The sequence below is a fragment of the Sinohyriopsis cumingii genome, chromosome 10, assembly GCF_028554795.1.
Source record: "Sinohyriopsis cumingii isolate HCF-2022 chromosome 10, ASM2855479v2, whole genome shotgun sequence".
Lineage (NCBI taxonomy): Eukaryota > Metazoa > Mollusca > Bivalvia > Unionida > Unionidae > Sinohyriopsis > Sinohyriopsis cumingii.
In genome coordinates, this window is record NC_142970.1 from 47,241,562 (window position 1) to 47,267,563 (window position 26,002).

The following is a 26,002-nucleotide window of genomic DNA, read 5'->3' on the forward strand; positions in this document are numbered from 1 at the left end:
TCATACTTAGACTACCACGATCAGAGCACACCTCCTCGTTGCTCTGTACCCTACAATGGCTATCCATTCGATCCAGAAATAAACACAAAATTTGTTCTTTGTGCTGCGTTTCACTGACGGACTCTAGTCCAAGATACCTATCTGACCTCACCCATGTGTACACACCAGCAGGATACTTACGCTCCTCTTCTGTCAATCGTATACTCATTATTCCCACTATGAAAACAAAGTCATATGGACAGCGTTCTTTTGCATACCAGCGCCCAGCAACGTGGAACGAATTGCCCACTGAACTTCGACACAAAGACACAGTGATCCAATTCAAGAATGCTCTCAAAACCCACTTATTTCGACCGCAAGAACAAACTTAAAGACCTAATAATGTTTCCTACCTTAAATATTCTCAGCATGTTTCTTTTTATGTTTTCTAATTTCATGGTGTTTGTTTTTGTAATCATATCATTATATGTTTTTTATGTTATAGATGTTGTCTAATGTTTTAAAGCGCTTAGAGCTTCTAAAGATTAGGCGCTATACAAAGTCCTCATTGTTATTAGTTCTTCTGTGTCTTTGTTCTTTAACGTTTGTTGCATCCATCTTCTATATGCTCCCCATTCTTTTTGACAATTTGGTTTCCTTTGTTAATGATTACAAGCTGTTGCATATCTTACTATTTCACATTTAAACGATGAATGCATACATCTTCATTGTTTTACCCAAATCAATTTCAAATCAACTTTTATTATTATAGTAATTACTTAAGCAAGATGTTTAAGTTAACTTTTCAGAATTCTTTGAACTATCGATTAAAGATAGCACAGGAACAAACACAAACTGAATGAAAGGTTGAATAATTAATGGATTAAATGCGCACAAAGAAAAAGGCCAACAGTGATTGGATCTTGAAATGTATCTTTGAAAACGTTTACAGGAATTAAAAAAGAATTCAAAGTTTAAGGAATGATCCAGACATGTCTACAATTACAAGGTGATGAAAGTACGTTACCAAATAGGACATAAACTTTTCAAATTGAAGAAAATTTGTCACCACATATGTGCTGTACTTGAGGAGCAACATGCTCCACCGTTACTGTATAAAACAAACAAAAATATATCATCATGTCGAGACGTCGTCTACATATAACAAATTCAAAATTTGAACTTACATTCCAGCTAAAATATTGCAAACTTTGATACAAATGTCAAACGCAGTACTAGTACTATAAATAGCATCAAGTCTGCTACAGGGTCGCAAATCTGCATTATAAGTTCATCAATATTACCGTAATGAAAGTGCTCATCGAAACTCTCGCAGTTTCCATTCTAGATGGTGTTCTGTGAAATGCGTTGTTCTCAGTCTGTACTCCATAACCCATTGTCAGGGACCTGCATACCTACTATTCCCATAAAATCTGAATTGAAACGGAACGAGTATAGTATAGACAGATTGTTGTTTTCATAGAGTCTTACTGACAGTGAATGTTTATGATCCTAACGCACCTCTTCAATTACAATTACCCAAGTGCAAAGCTATGACGAATCCCTAACCACCACCCAAAATGATTAGAAGTTGTCATCTGTTTGTCCGAAAACAGTAGGGTTGATGGTGCAGTGTCTTATGGGTAAATGACATAATATAATATTTATATAACAAGAAAGACTTGCTAAACATCGCTAATGAAAGTCTAAATAAAAATCACATTGACCTGCATCACTGAACACCATACCTCTTCACAGAACTATGCATCTGCTTCAAATAGTTTAGTGAATACATTCGATGAAATGCCTGGAAAAGTGTTAGGAAAAAAGTTAGCATAATAAACTACGACCTAGCAAATGTTAACTGCCTGAATGGGGCAAGTGCAGGCTTGTTCATTGTATGTTTGAAAATATTAATATTGACAGCGGCAATGATAAAATGCTAACAATGACTACGACGACAACAATAACAACAACTAGGTCAACACGTCTGCTTACATGGAATTACCGAACTGCAGAACCTCTAAGAATACAGCTGGAACGAAATGTGTTTGTCAGTCATATAGGTGACGTATACAAGTTCTGTTGATCACGAAGTAGCATTTTGAGATATATCTCCTCTATTTTAGGCAATATGACCCGATCCTTTCGATAAGTCTGTTTACAATATTCTCTCTGATTTCACTTTGAAGGTTGTAGTAATGTTATTTACAGTTAATGCTACATTTTGGCATTCTTTACTTTTCTTTATTTCTGTCTTTCATCACTGTAGATAATTTGTGTACAAAGGTTTTGAAATGTATCACCTCACCCCATGCCGTGACCACATGAAGGCTTGCAGATAGAAGTGGAAGGACAAGACAGATTGATGGAGTGTGAATCAATCATAAAGAGGAGTATGCATGCATTCTGTATTGCTGCCGATTTTATTTTCATTACCCACGACCTAGTCTATGAGAACCAAGGCTGGTGTTATTACTGTTGTATGAATAGGTATAGACAACGTGTCAGCGTGTACAGTATAATTAATTTTTCTTTTTCGTTATGTTTTCCAGCAATCTGATTGGCCGGCCCATTTCGAGTTTTTAATCACTGTATGAACCTTCAAAATATATTATTTTAGCACAGGTACTACTTATCTCAACATATAATGTTAATATTTTCAAGTCAAAATGATATAAGGGTGGTTTGCATAAAAAACGAGGGCATTGTGATATATAAAATAATTATGCAAATAAAAATTCATTTCCATTCTGTTTTTATGATAAGTAAACAATATAAAGCCTAAAGTTGCATCGAACATAAATGTCAGCTACGCCGTGGAGATAGAAAGAGTTATAAGCCATGATATTTAAAAGTCTGTTCAAGTTACATTCAGACATATACATTGTTGCATTTAGTAAGGACAAGATGGGCTGCATTTTCGGGCCGAGACTAGCCGATTTCGACTTGTGTTTGACAAGAAAGTAATCGTATTTTCAAGTTTTGGATGAAAATGGGCCCTAAAAGAAAATGCTAGGCAAACTCTTGTGAAGTAATTCCAGTTTACATAAAGAGCTTGTGGGTTATATCAGTTACTTATTTAAGGCATATTCTCCTTGATAATAGTGAATCTGTCGTTGACTGATGTAGAAACTTTGGAGGAGGAGGATTGACTGAAATTGATGACAGTGTTTTGCTGTACAGAGACGGCTTATTTCTCATAGAATGTAACGTTAATAGACCTGAAACATCCAAAGAGTAAATTATAAACTCCCTGAATTGAACTGATGAGTAATAAAATAATTGTTTCGACAGGTGTCACATCATGCTATTTTTGAGTCTGCATCCATGTTATCTCTATCACACACACACACACACACACACACACACACACACACACACACTCACACACGCGCGCAGATGGCTTAGGATGCATAGAGAGACGCACATGTAATAGATGCAGTTAATCAGAATATATATATATCTACATCGTATCGTACACGGCTCCTTATTTTGTCTTTTATGAAAGATACTCTTCTGAGCAAACAAACATAAACAACAACTGCTTTGCTTTTTATCTAAAGAACAATTCGTCACTGGTAGTAATAAAACTCATCCACTTCACTCTTATTACCCACCCCACCCCCTGCGTAAGCTTTCAAAAATATATATGTTATTAGATCTTGTCAGCCCTAAATGATTCAATATTATGTGGTTTGATTACTTCTTGCTTTCTTGAACCCAACGAACAATAGCGCCTTACTTTCTCCCTGTTAAACCTGACACTGTTAAATTGAAAGTAGTATAGTGGGGCGATTCAGCGTCAAGGGGACTTTAATGTTAAAATTAGGTTCCCCCACTTTGGAGTCTATGTAAATTTAACATGGGGACATTTTTTATGGTTTTTGGCGTGAAGGGGAATTTAACATGGGAATATATTGTTGGTCTGTATAGCGTAAAGGGGAATTTAACATGGGAATATATTGTGGGCCTGTATAGCGTCAAGGGGAATTTAACATGGGAATATATTATGGGCCTGTATAGCGTCAAGGGGAATTTAACCTGGGAATATATTGTGGGTTTGTATATCGTCAAGGGAAATTGAAGATGGGAGATGGATATAACACAGACAACAGACACAGATAACAGACAACAGACATATTTAAAAAAAGGAAAAAGAAATTATGCATAAAAGTCAATTTCTTTTCGAGGCATATGAATGGCCCTGAAAAGGGCCTTTGGTTTCTTCTTCTTCTTCTTCTTCTTCTTCTTCTTCTTCTTCTATTTCCTCCACTTCTTCCACCAAATTCTCACTTTTTCCATCATTCTTTTCTTCATCTTCTTCTTCTCCTTCTCTGGCATCCAATCAGGATGGCCCAATGCTCGGAACTTCTCCTGGACTTTGATCCAGTTGTTATTGAGCCTCTCAAACTCTTCCTTTGTCTTGTTGTTTTCTAGTTCTTTTCTCTCTTTTGTCCAGTTGTCTGTGATCTTCTTAACTTCTTCTCTCATCACTTTCGTCATCTGTTCTTCAGCTTTCTTCACCTGACTTACTCCCTACTTTATGAATGACCACTGACTCCATGCCAAAATGTTTTCCAGGAAGCCCTGACTCTTGTGAGATGATCTATGGTCTCCTTCAGTGATCCAACTCTCACATGGGGAGGATGAATCAAGCCTCTTAACCTATTTTCCTCCTCTTCCATCATCCCTTGTATCAACTATTTTGCTTCCTTTAGACTATTAGTATAGTCCAGACACTTTTCAAACTTAAATTCTTTCTCCATCTTTTCCATTACAAACGTAACATCTAATATCCAATAATAGATGCCTATCAAATTATTCAACAACTCCGTTGCAGCCACCATATTCCTTTTCGTTATTCCGTAGAATGGCGCGAACGACGAACGCTATGCGTTCTTATATGAAAAGCACGGACGTGAAGGAAAACATGCCTACTTTTCTCTTCTCATATTATCTACTATCCACACTAACGAAATGAGACAGCAAAAACATAACCATAATCTATTATTCACACACGGGAAGCAGCAAGATCAAACACAAAATATACTATCCAAATACCCCGAAGTAGCAAAAACCTAACTATAATTTACTATTCACACAGTAATGACTAGACAAATAACATAACCGTAATATACTATCCACACACGCGAAGCATTAAAATCAAAGCCATAATATACTATTCACACACTGAAGCAGCAAAAACATAATCTACTATTCACTCACACACACACACACACACAAACACACACACACACACACACACACACAAACACACACACACACACACACACACAGACACACAGACACACACACACACACACACTCATCTAAATCCTTAAACACATCTTACTTCGTATATGTTATTAGTTTGCTCTTGAATTTCCCTAAATTATATCTTTCTTATAGTGTTTTAAGAATACACATGTCAAGTCCACGTGTTTCTCATTTTCATTCCATTTATCTCTAAACCATCCAGCACGTTAAAGATTACATCAGGTTAGTTACTTATTCCTTTCTCTTGATTAAATAAGGAATGAGTATCCCGTTAGGGGTTCAATAAGGAATAATTTTGCTATATTCTATCAATAAATGTGTACTAAGTAACGAATCTTAGACAGAATCTAATTAGGTATCTACTCCATTAGCAGATATGTTGATAAAATACTTGTTGAGCCTGTTTCAAAATATAGGGTGCCCAATATATGGTTGAGATAATAAAGCTCATAAGTAGATTACCTCTTCAATCTATATGCGGACCGCACAGTTCACCCTAAAATTACCATGAGATGGACATGCTAATGTACAATCGTGGATTAACATGTCATTCCGGTGCTTGTTTTTTATGGTTTCTATGTATTTAGCCCCGTATTTATCGAAATTGATCCGATAAATTCTCTTTTAAATCGGTCCTACTGTTGGAGTAGATCCCAACTAGAAATTATCAAAGGATGGTTGAAAGTAAAATCCACTAATTGGAGATTCAATTGGTGCAAATCCTTTTGATAACTATTTCACTATTCAACAGTTTTGACTAATAAATTACACAAATGTCACACGTTTGCACTGTTACGGATATACAAGCTTACTATAACAGTGTTTCATCGCAAATCAATCAGACATGCATCTTGATCCGAGAACGATAACATCAGTCCCGACGTTTTATTTTTGCAACTAAACCAGGTTGATGTTGATTGTCACTACCGATATTATGTTCCTGGAAACACATCAGTGGAGAAGCTGTATAATAGGTATCCTTGAGCGGCTTGACGTTCGTGTGATGATTTATCACTGCCACGAATAGCATAACAAAATGATCGTCAAAGTAATAACACGGTTCGCTGTAAGTTTAATTGCGTTCAAGAAATTATGGTAGTATTGACTTCCATTATTCCACCAAAGCATATTGCCAACAGTAGGATGTAGGGGTTAAAATGTTTTCTATCGCTGATATGAGCATCCATGATGACGAATGATTTACCATCACGATATTTATGTGCATCTTCGCGTCATCCCAGCATGGTTCTGATCGAAGTCACGCAAATGTCGACTTTGGAACCTGACTCAGATATTTCGACTTCGGCACTGAATGTCGGTCATTGGACACGTATCGCAATTTGGGATACTTTGAGCTTGATTTTTTATTTTATCCATTACTCAAATTCGTAGATGATGGACTCGATTTCATACGTACCCGTGGAAATGCTGACTACGTGCCAATCGGACTCTCATTTTCCGTCAAAGATTTTAGTTTTCCACACAAATGTAGAGAATAATTCGCATGCAGATCCCCGAACTCTGGGGCCGAATGTTTTACCAACTGTAATATAAAAACAGGTACGCCAACGAGATTTCGAGTGCGCGTTCATGTGGTGCCGTTTTCACGTGGAAAGATTATTTCAAATTCGGGTTTCATACTCACGGACACTATTAGGGTGGTACTCATTCTTGTGCTCGTGGCCACGGTTTGCGTTGCCGCTTTGATCACTGTGAGTAATTAAACCGAGAGTAATTGCTATACTAAAGATCATCAATCAGCGTCCGTGACACCATCGCGAAGTAAATAATGACAACTCCAAGTGGCTTCATTGCTAACGTCCATGAAAGTGCTACCCCTGGGCAGTGAACCAATGAGTGTTTCCGACCGGTCTAATAGTTCTTGATCGGGGCAATGTGTCGTCGACACTGCCGTAGCACCAGTGTTTATGTTTACGTTGCTGCTCAGTTTTCTCTGTCCGTTTTTGTCGCACCGGATTTCGCAGTTATGTTGAGATTGGGATATAATTATTCAATGCCATATTGTTCGCGAACATGCCGTGCGTCCTCTTTGGCGATGTTCTGAGCATTTATTGGCGTCTTTATCTTCTCTTTCGGCGTTTCGTGCTGCCCCGACGACTTCTCTGATTTGTTCCGCTAAACACTCCATGGTCGCTAGGATTTATTCAGCGTCGCCCGGCAGTCTTTGTAGTGCGTGTTGGGTTGGATAAGCTGCTGTTGAGATTTTGTTCCTGTTTTTGATCAGACTGGTCAAATATTACAGCGGTAAGATTTACATATGCGGATTGACGTGCCTGTACTTGTTTGATATCAGTAGGGTTAGGGTTAGGGTCTGGGTAGATATGTTTGTATGTCTTTGCTGTTCTAATTGCTAAGGCTGAATTATATGATTTAGTGAGAATTATATTACCAACCGTGTGTACAAAACGAATTTTTGCAAGCACAGCTATAGTCGATCACAAATCACCCAACTTTATTGTGAAAACACCTTAAGAAATTGCCTGTGTTTGTGAGAAAATTTGTTTAACACGACTATGAACCATGTCACCAGAGCACCACGTGGCGTTATTACTTCTTAATCCGTATGTGTCTGTCCAGTTAACACCGTTAACGTTGGCGTCGACGTGGGTCAATTTCGGTATCTGTAAATACTTCTACATTACAAGGATGATATACGGATGATATTGGTGTTTTCATATCTCCAGTGAGAAATTTTTTTGCAGGAATTGCCTGATTGTCTAGCATCAAGCACCCCCAAGTTGTTCAAGGGCACGTCGAATTCATCAATGGCTGGTGCGCTACTGATATCGATGATGAATTCAAAGTGGGTATTTCGTTTGTTTCCTCATAGACGAGACTGAAGACTCTGAAATAATTAGACCATTGATCGTCTGTCGACGTTGCATTTAAGTATAATTCATCTCACGTGAGCTATCGCACGATGCGATTAAGTAAAAGTTATATTACCAGACTCGGATGGACCTATGATGATTGCCCTGATCTTAGTTGGGAATTGCATCATGATGCTTCTTCGGCATTAGGTTGTTGCTGATGAGGAAATCAAGTGCGTTGAAAGACATTCCTAATATAAAACAATCATGAGTTCATAATGTGTTAGATGCAAAACGTATCCGTTGTGGCAGACAAAAAGACAGTTTCGTCAGGGTTTCGGGTCATCTATAAGGCACGATGGTGATATTCCATCTTCGTCAGAGAAATTGAAAGGGATACTGTGTGCCAAGAATCCAGGCAAAAAATCAACATACTGGATACAATTACTGTGGACCAGAAATGCGTTTGGATATACAGTTGGACGGCAATGATCAACCACGCCCCGGTGAAGCGCCGGTAAATCAGATGCATGACGCGTTATCAATATGACTTCAGCAAAAGCACATCGCGATAAACACGTGACTGATACGAGGATTTCCAAGAATTGGGTGCTATCATGGATCCCAGAACGCGATGAAGTCAAAATGTTGGTCATTGTAAGCAACGTGGAATCTTTGTGTTACAGTCCACGTGTTAATTGAGAAGGCGCCTCAGCGATCAGTAAATAGTTGAGAACGGCTCACGACGGTTGAGAAGTAGCTCGTGCGTGGTTGGTATTATGGCAGATTTATTTAATGACACGAAAGTAAAAGATTCCAGGAGGAGGGTTCAGCGTTAGAACACTTAGTGAAGTTCATCAGGCTGATAGTTTGCTTTTGCGGACAAGTACGCGTTGACCAAAATCGATTTCGCTAACCGATGCGAAGAAGTCGAACTGTTGAAAAAGCCAACCCATCTCCCCATGGACATGACGAACTATTACCATGTCTCTAACCCCTCATTCAAGTCTGAAGTCCTCGAAAAGGTTGTTCTGTCCAAAATATTATTTCACTTACATTTACATAATCTCTCCATTAATTTCCAGTCGGCATATCGCCATATCACAGAATTGAATCTGCTCTCTTAAATGATGCTAATGGCATTACCTCTGTTTTCTAAAATGGTAAGATTTCAGTTCTCACTCTCGTTGACTTATCTGCTAATTCTGAATGAACTGACTTTGGATATCAGGCACAAAGAGATCGTGATTACATTCAAGAGTGCCCTCAAGGCACATATTTTCCACTAGGATGAATACATTTAATATTCATCCAAAGTTCATTATTTTTAGATTGAATGAATATTATCAACTGATGTTTCATGTTTCATATTTTGTATTATTTTTTGTGTGTCTAAAGATTAATTTGTTTCTCTTAAGTTTGTTTTTGAGACTTTTTAATGTTTTGATATGTTGTCTGCATGAAAATCGCTTTATGTTTGAAGTTTCTCAAAGATTAAGCGCTCTTTAAAGACGTTATTATTATTATTATTATTATTATTATTATTATTATTATTGATCATAGCAGATAATGTCACAGATCCTTCTCGATGTTGATTAAACAATATATTTTAAAGATTCGACGCGGACATGTCTACATTTAATGCGATCTAATTGCTTTGAACAATTTAATCGTTCACTTGCGGAACGATTATGAGGATATCAATGAGCACAAAAAATGTTAATCCAACCCACATAACGATTTATTGAATGAATATAAAGATTTCATTTTGTCGTAACCGTGCAGAACAATGAATCTGCATGAGTAATCGCAAAGAAACACCGCCACGCAGTGGGAAAATACCCAAACATTAACACCTGTGTGCGATGTGCTTTAGTCGCGCGAACACATATTGGGACACGACGCCGTTGTAGGATATCTGTACGCGTCTGGGAACCTTGAACGTGAAGCTGGGAGAGCTACTTATAAAGTTTGGAGTTTGATCACGTATACAATTTCGCACGTAACCCGTCACAGCTGCGAACCAGCGACATTCAAAATCGCAATTGAACCTCAGCGTGTGTTTGTTCGTGAGGAATTGAAGACGATATCGGCGGATACACATATACCACATGGGTGGGTATTTAAACAATAACGCAGCAACGTCCCTGCAGCGGTAACATTCGAGGCACGTTACCACAACATGTCTCGGTGGCGGTCAAGCTGACTTTCAATACAAAGCACGGTAAACTGTCTTGAATAAACATCGCTATAATTCCATACAATTTTACATTTGCGGCAATGATTACTTTGCTCATGCACCAACGCGAGAATATCATTGGTATGATTGACTGTCAGGTCACAATCATGTTTTTGACGCTTGTCGCTGCGTCGGTACAAACCTGGTTTAAGCGTGATGGTCATGCTTTTTCTTTGTTTTGATGATGCAAGTACGTAATTCATTTTATGGAAAGCCGCCCTATACAACGGCGACATATATTTGACCCGATACACGACAAAATACGCTAAATTTGAGTGTTCAATAGATCACCAATGACCCAACACGTGTTTTGGATGAGATGTCATTAATCCATGTGAACTTATACTGTTATAGCAAATCAAAGACACCAGGCACCCGATTTCAGTGCTGGCTCAGCTGCACTGGCGTTGGCTTTCACGATGGAATTACACGAGAATGTGGGCCTCTGATAACTCGTACTCGCCAGTGCCAGTTCGTATAACCGGTATACTATGAGGATGACTATTCCGTGGATGATCCAGCAACGAAACAGGAGTTGCTGGAAATTTTACCTTATGAACTTTGAATTACTTTTCAGAATGTTATCAGGTGGTTGTTTTCATAACATCATTCAAGTCCTCAGGAGTCCACGTAGGTAGACATGCTTTCATGGATGTGTCTGGAATGATTTCACTAATTTCTCCACACCGAAAGTGATCCAATTGCAAACGCTTATGTGTTATATATATATATATATATATATATATATATATATATATATATATATATATATATATATATATATATATATATATATATATATATATATATAATTATATTTTTAAATTGCATTAAATTCCTCAGTGCAGGATGTAATTCCACAAAATATGATAAAATCCAGCAAAATATTGGATTCCTAGTTTCCATGTCATATTTCTATATATTTGATTAGATTATCAATTGCAAGAAATTTACACATCAGATGTGTCTCTCAGCATTATTGGTAATGAGTTTGATAGCATTTTCAGCATTCTCATATATTTTGTAATTTATTATCCATCCTTTTGTTTTAAATTGTTATCAGTTAAGAGTTTAAAATTGTATGTCCTTGTATGTCCCATTTGTTATGATAATTTTAATTCCCGCTTGTCTTCTTCTTCAAATCTTAATTCATGTCAATGCTATCTTTGTGTCTGTGACTGTTTTTTATTTTCTTCAAACTGTTTTTGATTCAATTAAATACTGAAAAATCGCGAAAGCTAGATATGTAGAAAATTACAGTCATGCTGACAATGAACATTCGGATGTCCTTTACGAGAAATATGAATTTGAGAAACATACTAAAAATACGTTACCATGATTGTTTATCTAATAGAGTTTCAAAGACCTATATAGCCATTTTTAAATATAGCAATGAATAAAAATAATATATCGAACATGTGGTTTATAAATTGTTTAAGATCAATGTTAATTTATTGAACCCAATATACGCATCATCAACAAAGCATTATATTAATATAGATTAGGCATTGTCTATAGTTGATGATTCCATCATTATTATACGATTTAAGGAGTATTGATAAAAATGTTAAATGGTCTGTAAATTAAATTAGTTTGTTTATATTAACAGTTGAGATAACTGGAAATAAGTCGTTTCATGCGTTAAACCGAATTTCTGGAGATTTGTTATATCTATTATCCATTATATTACCTTATGCACATATTAGGTGTATTGGGTATTCACATCGTGCTAACACGAACTGTATTCTATCCATGTTTGCAGCTAAGGTAGTTACTATACATAAATACATACAAAAGTAAATACATACATGCAAGTATGTTCTACTAGGTATATATTAGATTCATATTTATTACTGTTTATATCTTATTTTCAGTAGTATATTTTCAAATCATACTTCCATTATTTAATTTTCTAACGTTTTATATAGTATTTTCATTATGTAATTGTTAAAAAATATATAGTCAATTATCATTGCTTTTACAAAGTTTTACGATTTTATGTAAACAGCTGAAGTTTAAGTTGACATTTTTATGACATGTGATGAATATTCACAATCTGCCAAGGTTATCCGATAAAGAGCACAAACAGTACACACAAATAATGACGCGAAAATCTGTCCTACTACATGTATGTTTTTCATGTATAGGGCTTTAAACTTGCTTTTTTTCTAATAGAGCAGATTTTATTCTACCCTTGCACTTTTTAAATCGAAAGCACTTAACAGTGTCAATTGAACACACATGATTCAAGTTACTTTTCTCGGCAGTATTCCAAGAGATGAAACTAAATTGAAGTTTCTTAATTTATTATCATTATTATTATTATTATTGTTATTATTATTATTATTATTATTATTATTATTATTATTATTATTATTATTATTATTACTACTAGTAGTAGTAGTAGTTCCTGACTTCATGTAATCCCTAAGGACTATGTTCTAATCAATTCAAATATCATTTACATATAAATGTACTGATGTGATGAAGTTACTATCAGAAGACAATGATACGTTTGAAGAAGTGAACAGAGAGATTGACACATTCCAACACTGGCATGCTGACATTGAAAAGAAGGGACTTGGCCTGATATTTATCACTCTTGCTGCGTACAAGAACACATTTCATCCCAAGAAGACTGACCCTAGGATGTCTATTTTTTCTGTACTTGGAGATAATTTCAACGAGTTGAAGACTTCAGAGTACATGTGGACTGAAGTACGCAAACAATTATGAGACTCCCTCTACGTTGTTAGTGACTCGTCAGCCACAGAACTGAAGAACTCTTCGTCCAGATAAGCATTTTACGAAACAATCATCAATGTTTACACTATGGAAAGAACATACCTGTATACATATATGTACACATCCTTCAGCAGGCAACGGGAGTCTGACTACAATCCATCCGCCAATGATCTTGCGATAGGTCCCTTTGTTGTGATATACCAGATACTTCTTTTCCTGGGAGTGCTGAAGCGTGAGAATATCAAGACCTATCGAACAAAGTTGCTGATAGGAAAAGATGTAGAAAAATATCAGGTAGGTGTCAAATTCACCTGGCTGGCCTTCATTTCATATTCTGTCGATGTAAAAAAAAAAAAAACGAAGTCGTTCCCGACATGCAGCGACGTAGCAGGTACAAGTAGTGTAATCTTTACCATTGACATAACAACGGATTCCTTGTACCGACCAAGAAATATTGAAAATTATGCCAATTGTCCGGATATGAAAGAGTGTATCCTGCAGGTGCAACGTTGAAGGTAACAAGAAGGCAGCAATAGAAAGGAGAGACTTATGTAGCACTAAAACATCTCAGCAGTTAAATGAGCATATTTCTTAATGGTTAAAAGTACTTATCTGCAAGTGAACACATGGTCCTATTAGTGCAACAAGAAACAAATCATTATGAAATCTAAATTTCTTTAGGAGAGACACAATGGTTATCCGTAGTTCATTATCGTCAGCCGATAAAGGTTTTCAAAGTAGATTAGCTTAATCTCATTGTCATTTCCACCATGAATAATTTCAACACCAATGTGGTTGCTTTGCATGCGGTCATATAATCTGCATTATAGTGTATATTTATTCAGCTGGATTTGTAAAAAGCAAGACACTAGAATAAAGTGGGAAAGGTACAGCAGTCATTCGATTGCTTCAAGTTTATTCGTTTCGTGGCTGACCTTATGTTTAGAGTTTTTAAGTTAACGTTTTGATAAATTATCTGCATATATTGTTTTAATCTTAAAGTGTCTATAACTATTTATTTGCGACATGCTTCAGATTGTGCTTTAATGATGTATATCATAAGTCAAACTTGTCTGAATATGTAGGTATTACAAATTATGTTCCATATATTTTCTAATCTTTGTTTTGACTACGTATTTATCATGCATAATCCGACAGTGCACTAGATTAACAAAGACAAATACTTGTATAGTCGCTAGATATCGGTACACGAAAGCACGTGTAAACAGTGGAACAATTTCTAACAAAAGATTGTCTCCTAAAGACGATGACAGTATTAGTTTATTTCAGTTGCTTCTTAGTGTTATATCGGAACGGTAAATATCTAAAGAACAAAGTCAAAATAAACCTATGAACGTTATAGATAATAATGTACCTATATCAATAATCAGACACTGTCAGATTGAATGTGCGGGAATGCTGAAGTTGGAGAATCGAGCAAAACTGTTAAGATTCAATAATTCTCATAAAATTATTTATGAGGATAGCCCAAATCATATGAGGGAAATATGTGAAGATTAGTCTACTTAGAGAAACACGTTTAACTATGCATGTAATAATTGTCTGGAACGTTTCCAACTTATATTCAACCACTCAAATATAAAAAATATGAACCAGGCTGGCAAGCTATACATTTGCAAAAGCAGATCATGAGAACAGGGTTCATTGTATTGGGGTGAATTGTTTTAGCATTAATGTTTAATTCTGAAGGCGGTTTTTAAATTTGTAAAATTTAACTCTAATCTGTGTGCTTATTCAAGGACATCATTTTAATTGGGAAACTATTATTAACCCCAAAATTTTAATCCTTCAATGACCCGCTTGTAGAAAGGTATGTAAATTTGAATGGATACCCCTTGGTAGATTTTTGTAAAAAATATGTATGTATCTTTGTACTACAACAGTCGATTATACATTATCACGTTCAAACTTGAATAAATTTATTATTATTATTATTATTATTATTAGTAGTAGTAGTAGTAATAGTAGTAGTAATATTATTATTAGTAGTAGTGGTATTAGTAGCAGCAGTATTTCTAGCTGAAGTAGTAGTAGTGGTAGAAATATCATTAAAAGGATGTTAATAAATACTTCATATACGTAAATCAGCAGTTATGCTGTGTAGGTCATATGATTAACATCTGCTCGGAAGGTATTTGTCAGAAATGTATGAGGTGAATAACAAACGTGTAATAAATGTGTCAAGATCTTAGGTTGGAATTTACATTCAAGATACGAACTGTAGAAAGAAAAATTCGTAAATTGAAAAATCTACTCTAACCCTAATCCATAGGTCATCGGAGTTATCATCACCCAATCTCAACAAAGAAGACAGCGAGGTCAGTGGCAGAATATTCTAATCGTTACATTTAATGCTACTTTGCTGTGAAAGGCATGCGAGTGTAAAAGGCTTGATTAAACAAGATTGCTAAAGTGGTAACACACTGTCTAATTTTAATAATGAATCCCAATATCTGACAGGTACACTTATGATTTATTTGAGTGTTTTTGTTGCTATAGACAATAGCATGATACCATATTTCTATGAGATAACACAAATCCATGACCAAATGATAGATGGAACGTATGTTGTGTGTGTGTGTGTGTGTGGCGTAATATATTTATATATTTTGTACGTCCTTGTGCAGAATACTGACACTGAGCAATAGATAATGTCAATACAAGCATCATTTTACTTTCTCGTCCTAATAATCAGACACTTACAAGAAGTGTTTCTAAACTTCTACCAGCTTTTTTATATTTGGACTTTAGCAAGAACAAAATATTCATATATATATATATATATATATATATATATATATATATATATATATATATATATATATATATATATATATATATATATATATATATATATATATATATATGTATATATGCATATAACAACTTACTCATTTTTGATTATTTTCATTAGCTTAGTGTTGGAATTTGAAAATATTGTTTATTATGTGGAGATTAAGGTCGGGTATGAGTTATAAGCAATGACCGTTTATTACCACATCGAGTGAAAATCCACCCTTGGAGTTGAAGATTGTGTTGTTGAGGGTTAATATTTTAAATTATTAGCTATTGAAACCGCTTCGGAGGCCAAGAGGCATCCCACAAATGGCCAGGTCATACCAAAGACTTATAAAAATGATACCAGCAATGGCCTCACTTGACGCTAATCATTCAGAGGTTAGTGTTTCGACTGGTCAGCCTGGTGTCAGGATAACGTGACTGGGTGGATCATAATGCTAGATGTCTGCAACATGATGCCTCAGTGCTATACATCACTATGAACTGCCACGCAGACATTGTAGCAATATGATTGCAGAATTGTTAAAAAAAAATTAAAAAACAAAATCACACACGCACGCTCACATACAGTATAGCTATTGATCCAGAGATATATGCACTGATTAAAGTTCAAGCATTTAATCACATGCGTGGGAGTTGAAGTTTGGGAGTTGTGGTGTAATTTGCTAAATTGTACATCAGTTTGATATTATACCGTGATAATATAATATAATTTTGTCAGCTTAGACCGTGCCTACATATTCCTTAGTTACTTTTTTGTAACTATATAGCCAGTTTCCATGCAGCCTTAATATAGGTGGGTACTGTATTAAAGCTATTATTCACTGTGTGGTGTAAAAGGCTACAAAATTTAGAGAAGAGTTAAATATTTTGGAGTAGAAAATCTTGTTCAGAAATAAGTTTTTTGAATATAAATTGATGACGTCTATTAGGAAGCAAAGCTGTCAGTTATTTATTCGGTCTGCTACAAGAAAGCCTTTTGATTTAGCATATGATGCCATTGAGTCAGACACCCGTTACTACAGTAATCGGTTCATAGACCTGAGATGCAGTGTCAAATGTGGTTTAATGATAATTTTGTAGAAATCAATCTCCTGTCTCAAATGTTGTTCGTTTAAGGTCTTACCATATAAAGTAAGATGTTGCCTAATTTAAGAGGACACTTTATATTTATTACAACTTGAGTTTTAATGTTTAACCTGCTGATGGCAAGAAATAAGATATGAACGAACAGAAACTGTAAATTACATGACGTTTTCATATCAAGTTCCAAATATCATTCAAATGATATTTGATCTCATTTTGTTGCCTATAGCAACAAAATGCACCAATATATCGTAAGTGTACTTGTGAGGCATTAGTCAGCTTCCATTTCCTTACCACTACAGCTATTATGTCGCTACATAATCAGATCTTTCTAATCCAAAATAACGTAACAAACGTTTCTAAAATGCAAACATTGATATGGTGCCCAGACGACGTTAGTGGTGATATTGCTCAGGTTATGAGGATACTAACACCGACGTTGACATAAAGTTGGATATTGTCATTGCCACTACTCCAGTATTAATGATAACTCAAAATTTACTTCCTCCACGCTCTTGAGATTTTAGATTCTTGCTCTTACAAACTGTCTTTCATGCTCTAACCATAGTGTATTTTCTTTTCTCAGTGGTTGCCTTGTCGACCTTTATTGTGCTAATTTCTAACAAAGATTATTTTTGTAAACATTAAGAACCTATCATTACATAATAGTTTTTGTTGAATAATGCTGATTGTGACCAGAGGTAAAGCTGAGGAATATACAATCCTGTTTTCTAGAAATTATTCATTCGTGTTTTAAGATCTTAGATGAATCAATTATAATATTTTTGTGTCCAGTAAATAAATTCGGACTATAATTTATTTATTCAAATTATTTATTTATTAGAAATAAAAAGTGCTCATCAAAAATAAAATTCAAGGAAATAGAGGCTTGAATTTATAGTGAAAATTCAAATAAGGACATATTCTTGGATTTATTATTGTGATTCAAACAAAGACTGTTTGCACATCACCACTACATGGGCCACAACATATACATCAACACTTCCAACGTTAGATTTAATCTGTATTGCCTCTAAAGTTGATTCAGAAGTTTAATCATTAGAACGTGTGTCTGTAATTCTTTGGGATTTAATTCGCAATACCGTAAGTTCCTTGATTTACATAGTCACTTTCTATTCCTGGGAAATCAATTGTTTGTTAAATTTTACAAAGTTTGTTGTTTCTCACTCTTTTCAAATTACTTATTGTAAGACTAAAGAGTCGTAATAGTATATACTTGTAAAAGATGTTTCCAAGACAGGAGCACTCCCACACAAAGTCTTCATTTCAGCCAACGTATGTTTGATAGTAAATATCGAAGTAGTGATTACTACACTTTGCGTGCTGTATAGTAAATGTTGGGTACTGGGTAGTATATGTGAGGTGTTGGATAGTAGCTGATTGATTGTATTTTCACCATGAAGGCGAAAAGTTAATTTTCTGTAGACACTGGGCTAGCCCCTCAAAGTAAACCTAGGACGTAATGTTGATTGTCCTAGATTCATGTAATGTTTTCAATTATTGATCACTACCATTGTTATTAATGGAAACATAAAAACCGCGATTAAGATCAACCACTTTATAGAAATATAAAGACTTACCCTTAGTGTTAGTTTCCCATAGACTGCTTAATGCTAATTCCCAATCGTCCTAAATTACTTTATCTTAGTCAACTCATGTTATGATCAGGTTGTTAAAACAAGTTGTATTTATCTTATTCATTATCTTTTGATCTCATAAAAAGTTTCTTTTGTTTAGAACATTATTATTCTGTTCAAATATTTGAAAGCATGAAATAATTGTTGCTATCTTCGGTAGGAGTACTTAACAGATAATATAGATAGCCACATAGTTATGATTCTCGTACAAATTGTATATTTGTAAAAGTCGTTCATGGAATTAAAGGCTACAAAGAAGGCTATAAAAACAATTTTATTGGATCAACAGGTTGTAACGGGAATAGAAGGAAATATTGGACTCTTCCATGGTCACATTTAGTCCTAATGACACCATTAATGAACATTTATAACTGAGGTCGTAATTAAGTCAGAATCGAAACTCGGTTTACTGGATCAGTGGATCTTTTGGGGAGTAATATAACTAGGATTGCGATTTAGCTCAGCCTCAGTTAACATTTTTATGTTTGAATGATCGTTGTAGAGGTGAACTATAAACATGAATCCGTTTGTTTTCAGCAAAACCGATCTTAATACACCTGAACAAAACCAAAGGGTGGACCTCGTTTCTGCTGAAAGCTCCGAAACGCATCTCAGCTGGGCTTAGATCAAATACTACGGTGTACTGTGCCCATGCTCGTTGAGAGTAAACATTAAAAAAACAAAGAAGCAAGCAGAAAGATCAAATTTACAAAAGTTAATAAAATGCACAAACACATAAAACAAATCAAGTGTGCTGAAAAATAAAAGTTTGATCTCGTTCCTTCAAGCACTACATGCAGAAAGCAAAACTGTATTTATATTTAATCAGAAAATATTGCTGCAGGATAATGTTTAATTTACACATCTTCATATATTCATAGAAGTTTAAGCTATTCCCGTGCCTATTGCGAAATTGAAAAGCACATATTTATAAACAGGTTAAATTACTGAAAGGAAACGAATACTTGGCAAAAAGAGACTAATTCAAAGTCACAATTCTGCAAAAAGTGGTACATAAATTGAAGTCTGATCTTGGAGAGAAGATGAATGATAATGACGGTAGCTATGTTATTATACCTTTGTAAAGTTTATAAAGGTTATTTGAGGCAATTGTATGTAACTGTTTCATAGTAGAGGAGAATAAAATCAGATATGAAAACGACGCATTACAGCAATCTAAAAATGCCTTCCACATCTAAAAACTACTTATTTATTACCAGTGCATATAAGGCATTTCTGCTTTTCTCACATGTAAGCTGTGTGGAACATGAAATTCAAATAAATAAACAAAGGTTCTATTATATATGTTGCGATCTGTTCTTTTCCGCTAATCTAACCATGAGAGGATCAAACCAATTAAACTATGTAATATCACATTTATTACTATTTGAGCTGTCCCATATTACACAATATGCCTTACCCGGTAAATTATCTATACTGTGTATTTCGAAAAGTCAGCGCTAGTTACATACATACATAGATACATACATACATAGATACATACATACATACATACATAGATACATACATACATACAGACATACATACATACATACATACATACATACATACATTAATGGTAGTCTCTCGAGTCGAGGAAGACAAGTTGTGCAATCTCATTCAACGGTGGACGCGCATGTGGCTCCTGAGCCCAAATTCCGATGCACACAGGCGGTTGCAGGTGGCGCATAGGACACCGGTGGTTGGTGGTATTTGTGATACAGTTCTGTGACGTCTCTCCCGAGTTACAGCAAGACGCTGGTCGCGGTCATCCTCAAAGGTGGAACAGGCTTTTTTGGTCAGCGCTTACCAATAGCTTCTGTCTAAGGCAGCTAGCTCGAGCTGGCGGGGTTGGAGGTCTGTCAATTTGATATTCATCTTGAGGTTGTCTTTGTAGCTCTTATGAGTGCGGCCTTGGTTTCGGTTTCCTTGGGCTAGCTCGCCCTAGAACAACTGCTTTGGGATTCTGCTTTGATCCATGCGGATGACATGACCAGTCCAACGAGGCTGGGCCTGGATTAGTTTGGCTTCGATGCTTGTTGTGTTGGCTCTGTCAAGGACTTGCTGGTTGGTGATTCGGTCCTTCCACTTGATCCGCATAATGGATCTCAGGGAGCGCTGGTGGAATTGTTCCAGCTGACTGATATGTCTTCGGTAGAGTGTCCACGTTTCACAGCCATACAAGAGAGACGTGAGGACAACTGCATTGTACACTTTCATCTTTGTTGACAGGCGTATGTCCTTGTGCTGTAAAGCCTTGGTTCGAAGTCGTCTGAGTGCTTGACTGGCTTTTTGGATCCTCGCAGTGATTTCTTTGTCCAGGAAGCCGTCACTAGATATTGTGCTGACAAGGTATTTGAAACTGTCCACATTCTTCAGCTGCGTGTCGCCAATGGTGATACAGGGTTGTGAGGGGACAGTGGTTGGGGCGGGCTGGAAGAGGACTTCTGTCTTTCCTAGGCTGATTGTGAGTCCAAATAAGTTGGAGGCGTCAGAAAATCTGTCCATGATTGCATGTAGGTGAGTCTCTTCATGGGCCATGATGGCACAGTCATCTGCAAAGAGTGCTTCAATGATGAGTCTTTCCACCTTCTTTGTTTATGCAGCTATGGGACGGAGATCAAACACTGATCCATCCAGGCGATACCTAATGTAGATGCCAATGGCAAGGTCACGGATGGCATGGAACAGTACCTGTGCGAAGAAGAGGTTGATGAGTATCGCGGCAAATACACAGCCCCGTTTGACACCATTAGATATTGGGAATTTCTCAGAGGGTTCACCGTCTGAGAGAATCTCTCCGGTCATGTCAACGTGGAGGAGCCGAATGAGGTTGGTAAACTTCTGAGGACAACGAAGTTTCTTGAGCACTACCCACAGTGCGTCTCTGTTGTCTGTATCAAAAGCCTTTGTCAGGTCCACGAAGACATCATACAGATTCATGTTCTGCTCAAGGCACTTCTCCTGGACTTGTCTCACTGCGACGATCATGTCAACGGTGCTGCGGCCTGGGCGAGAACCATACTGAGACTCGGTGTGGTTTTCTTCTGACACTGCCGCAATAAGCCTGTTGAGGATGATGCGAGCAAGTATTTTGCCAGCTATGGACAGCAGGGAGATGCCTCTGTATTTACTAGAGTCCACACGTGTGCCTTTATTTTTATAGACGGTCATGATTGATGCGTCCCTGAGGTCGTTTGGCATCTCTTCTTCCGTCCATATGCTGATTAGCACATCGTGGAATGCCTCCAGAGTCTGTTCACTGAGAGTTTGCAAACATCCGCTGGGATGCAATCCTTTCCAGGTGCCCTGCCACAGTTAATTTGTTTAATAGCCCTCCTCAACTCCTCCATCGTTGGTGGAATATCCAGTTTGGTCGTGCGTTGGCTGCTGGGGTATTTGGTGAAGAACAGATTGGCTGACCGATGAGGGCATGTTTAGGAGCTGACTAAAGTGTTCTTTCCATCTTTCCTTAATGCCATTCTTGTCCTTTATTAGTGTAATGCCATCTGCAGCGAGCAAGTGCGCAGAGCTGTACTTTGCGTGGCTGAAGATTGACCTGATGGCGTTATAGAACTCTTTGGAGTTGTTAGTGTCAGCATAGCTTTGCACTTCATCAGCTCTCTTTTCCCACCAATTGTCATGCATCCTTCTGAGCCTCAGCTTGATAGAATTTGAAGCGGTCTTTTATGTTGATAGAGTTTGTGTCATTCTGCCAGTCAATGATTGCTTTGTTCTTTCTGGCAAGAAGATCTTCAATGGCATCGTTGTTCTCGTCGAACCAGTCTTGATGGATTCGCTTCTTTGGGCCCAGGGTCGCCATAGCTGTTTCTCTTATCGTGTCCCTGAGCTTGTTCCATTTTTCGGAGGCATTTCCACATATCGGTCCGTTTGATGACAGCTTGTCATCTAGTCTCTTCTGGAAATTGAGCTTGGTGGAAGGCTGCTGGAGTTTGACAATGTTGAAGGCTATGCGCACAAGTTTAGGACGTCTTATGTGATGAGGGGCAATGTGTAGCTGTAGGGTAGTTCGGACAAGTCTGTGGTCTGTCCAGCATTCTGCTCCTCGCAAGGCCTTGGTGATGAGGACATCCTTGGCATCACGCTGACGGACTATTACATAGTCGATTAAGTGCCATTGGCGAGATCTGGGGTGCATCCAGGAGTTCTTGTGTTTGTTTGTCATTATGAACATCGAGTTTGTGATTAGGAGGTTAAATTCTGCGCATTTACTGAGTAGGAGGAGGCCGTTGTTGTTCATTCTGCAGACACCGTGTTTGCCAAGAACCTTTCCATCGAGCATAATCACAGCCAACACGGGCTTTGAAATCCGCCAGTAGTATGATCTTGTCGTCAGCTGGAACTGAGCTAAGTACAGAGCTGAGGTCGGTATAGAACTGCTCGATGGCTTCTGCTGGACTCGATAGGATAGGGGCGTATGCACTGATGATTGTTGCATGGCGTTTGTGGCTGATAGGTATTCGCAATTTCATTAGCCTCTCATTGGTTCCAACAGGCATTTCTGGAAGCTGGTTCAGAAGACATGATTTGATAGCCAGGGCGACTCTATGGATCCTGTCCCCATTTTGGGCTTTCCCTTTCCAGAAAAATGTGCAGCCGCTTGCTAGGTCAGTAAGAGAACCCTCCTCTGCGAACCTGGTTTCACTCAAGGCTGCAATGTCAATATTGTAGCGGGAAAGCTCATTAGCAACTAGAGCTGTTCTCCTGTGTGGTCTTGCTACGTTCTCTTTGTCCATGAGAGTACGGATGTTCCATGCTCCAATAATAAGTTTTTCTTTGATTATTTCGACCGCGGATATGGATGATCTTGCCAGCCGCGGTATGCTGGCCAGATATTTTAGGGCAAGCATTTTGCTAGGCTCCCTTTTCTAGGCCTCTCTCTATTCAGGGTGAGCAGCGCCGTCTTGAAAAGGTCTGCTCAGTCGCCCCTGGATGCTGCCGAACTGTTTTACTGCCCTGGGTGCAGAGCAAAACGACCACTTGTCCAAGGGCCGCCTACGTGCAGGTCTCTGACTACAACTCTTAGATGTCATCTCCACCTGTTGCGTCGCCAGTCGCTCATCGCCGTAGGACTTTGGTATGTGCAGGTAAGGAACAATGAGTGTGATGATGAGGATGAATGAGAGGTGCACAACATAACCTGTGCGTGAAGGAGATCAAAGTGAAACAGCCTTTGCACAGAGACAGCCTCACTCTGTCGTCCTTGGTAGTTAGAACTCAGTTGTATGAAGATTCGTTACGGCTGGGGACTACTTCGGCTGCATTGGATGGCTATGACGTTTTCCGTGCCTTGTCATACCCTGTGCGCTCCACAAAACGTTTGCAGATTCGCCTTCGTGGCCGTTGGATCACTCAGTTGATCTCTTCTGCCCAGTTTGCCGAAACTGGCTTTGCATGCAAGGATAGGCAAGCTCCTAAGTCACCGAGGTGTTTTTAGGCCCGTCGGCTACCCTCTACCTGGTTTAGCCGGCCAGTCGAAGCCGTTGCCCGTGGTGTGGCCGCTGCGCATGCTACAGCTACTTGGAGCCTCAGGTGAGGGCTGAGCGCCTGGTGAGGACCAAAGATGGCAAGCTACTCCCGAAGGAGCACGAAGTGCCCATCCACCAGAGGTACTACCCCTCCCAGGTCACCCCGAACACCACATACATACATACATACATACATACATACATACATACATACATACATACATTCATGCATGCATGCATCATATGATAATGATAAACCACATTGGTATTGATCTTAAATACATGAAAACTGATTGTTCCACTGAGGATGAGCCATTTGGGCTGATGCTAACTAATTTCTTCTTTGTAACCTTTACGAAAAGCTAATTAATAACACGAAGATGCGCATTGCAAGCCTGTGCAGAAAAGGGGTGTTCTTCTTCAATATTTCAGGCTCTTAAGACCTCATACATTCTGTTAAGATTGAGTTCATTATATTAAATTTAATACCGCTACGGTGGCATATTGTTTAGAGCTTCCGCCTCGGAGGCATGATTTCGTGGGTTCGAACCCCAACCGAATCATACCAAAGACTCATACGATGGTACAGACAGGTGCCACTCTAGGCGCTCAGCATTAGTAGGTTAGTGTTAGGACTGGTCGGCATGGTGTCAGGATAATGTGACGGGGTGGGACACAATGCTTCATGTCTGCGGCATGATGCCCCTTTCCTAGACACTATAAACTGCCACAATGTAGACATCATAGCGATAAGGCAATTAACAAACATGTTAAAGCTACGCTAAAAATCCAAAGCACACACACACACGCACATCAAATTTAATAATCCAGAGTTGTGATACATGTATATTTTTGTCAAAAACCGTATACCTTGTTACAAAGGTATGAGAAGCGTAGGATGGTTGTCACCGTTATGACGTTTATGTTTGTTATCAGAAACGTAGGCTTTCAAGAATATTTTGCCGTAAATTGTCACTCTGAAAAAGACTAATATGAACAAAATCACAATGGAATGCATGTTCATGAAAGATGTATGTATGGAATGATTGATGATAATACACCCTTTATAAAAATGCTTATATTTGGTATTTTATGGTTTTATATTCGTAGATATGAATATCCGTCTGTCACTTTTCTTGCAAATACAAACACTTTTATCAACTTTATTGATACAGTGATCGCATTTGGAAAATTTAGCTTTTGAATTGGATGTGGATGGTGTTGAAATCCTTGATTATAGGGGGTGGGAGGTTCATGGTTAAAGGTACTGTATTAAAGTAGTGGTCGTTCCTCTCTGATCATTATGCTTTTGATTGTCATTTAAGTACTCTTCTGATATTAATCAAGAAATAGTATGCCTATAAAATTGTTCTTGACTGGTATCAGTGGGTCAGAACAAAGTTTCAAAGACATTGATTGAAGTTATACATTAAGATATCTAATGTATTCAATTAATGAACTACAGTGTTGTCACTGATAAAGAAGGACCAAACAGCAGGGAAAAAGGTAACAGAACTCAGGTAGGCTGGCACTGAACCATGCAGTCGTTGCTCAAATGCATTAAAAGTATTTGGTTCTGAGGTTCTTTGCAAACTTCATCCTTTTCACGATATGGAAATGAATAGGCGTCTTCCCAATGTGATATATATTCAAAATCTCTACAAAACATCCCAACTATCCCCATGCCCAGTCCTCTTTCTCAGAACATCTAAAATGGATTATAAAGTTAAAACATATCTCTGCCTTATTTCGTCTGATCCAGTTGTATATGTCTTCTTATTGGTACGGTTCCTTAATAACTCGAGGCATATCATGTATGCTATTTTGCCTTTATTGGTGTTCCAGAGTGCCTGGTGTAGGTGACCAAATGGGTTT

General features: G+C 37.5%; 1 protein-coding gene across 1 annotated transcript; it reads right to left on the reverse strand.

Annotated features, from left to right (window-relative positions):
- Positions 1-22,867: 22,867 nt before the first annotated feature.
- On the reverse strand, positions 22,868-23,509 carry LOC149789995 (protein CFDP2-like). Its single transcript, XM_089973156.1, has one exon. It carries the CDS (start codon positions 23,507-23,509, stop codon positions 22,868-22,870), a length of 642 nt encoding a protein of 213 aa, XP_089829282.1.
- Positions 23,510-26,002: the final 2,493 nt, after the last annotated feature.

Coding starts and splice junctions, on each gene's coding strand:
- LOC149789995 (XM_089973156.1), bottom strand. CDS start 23,509: ATGCTTGCCCTAAAATATCTGGCCAGCATACCGCGGCTGGCAAGATCA.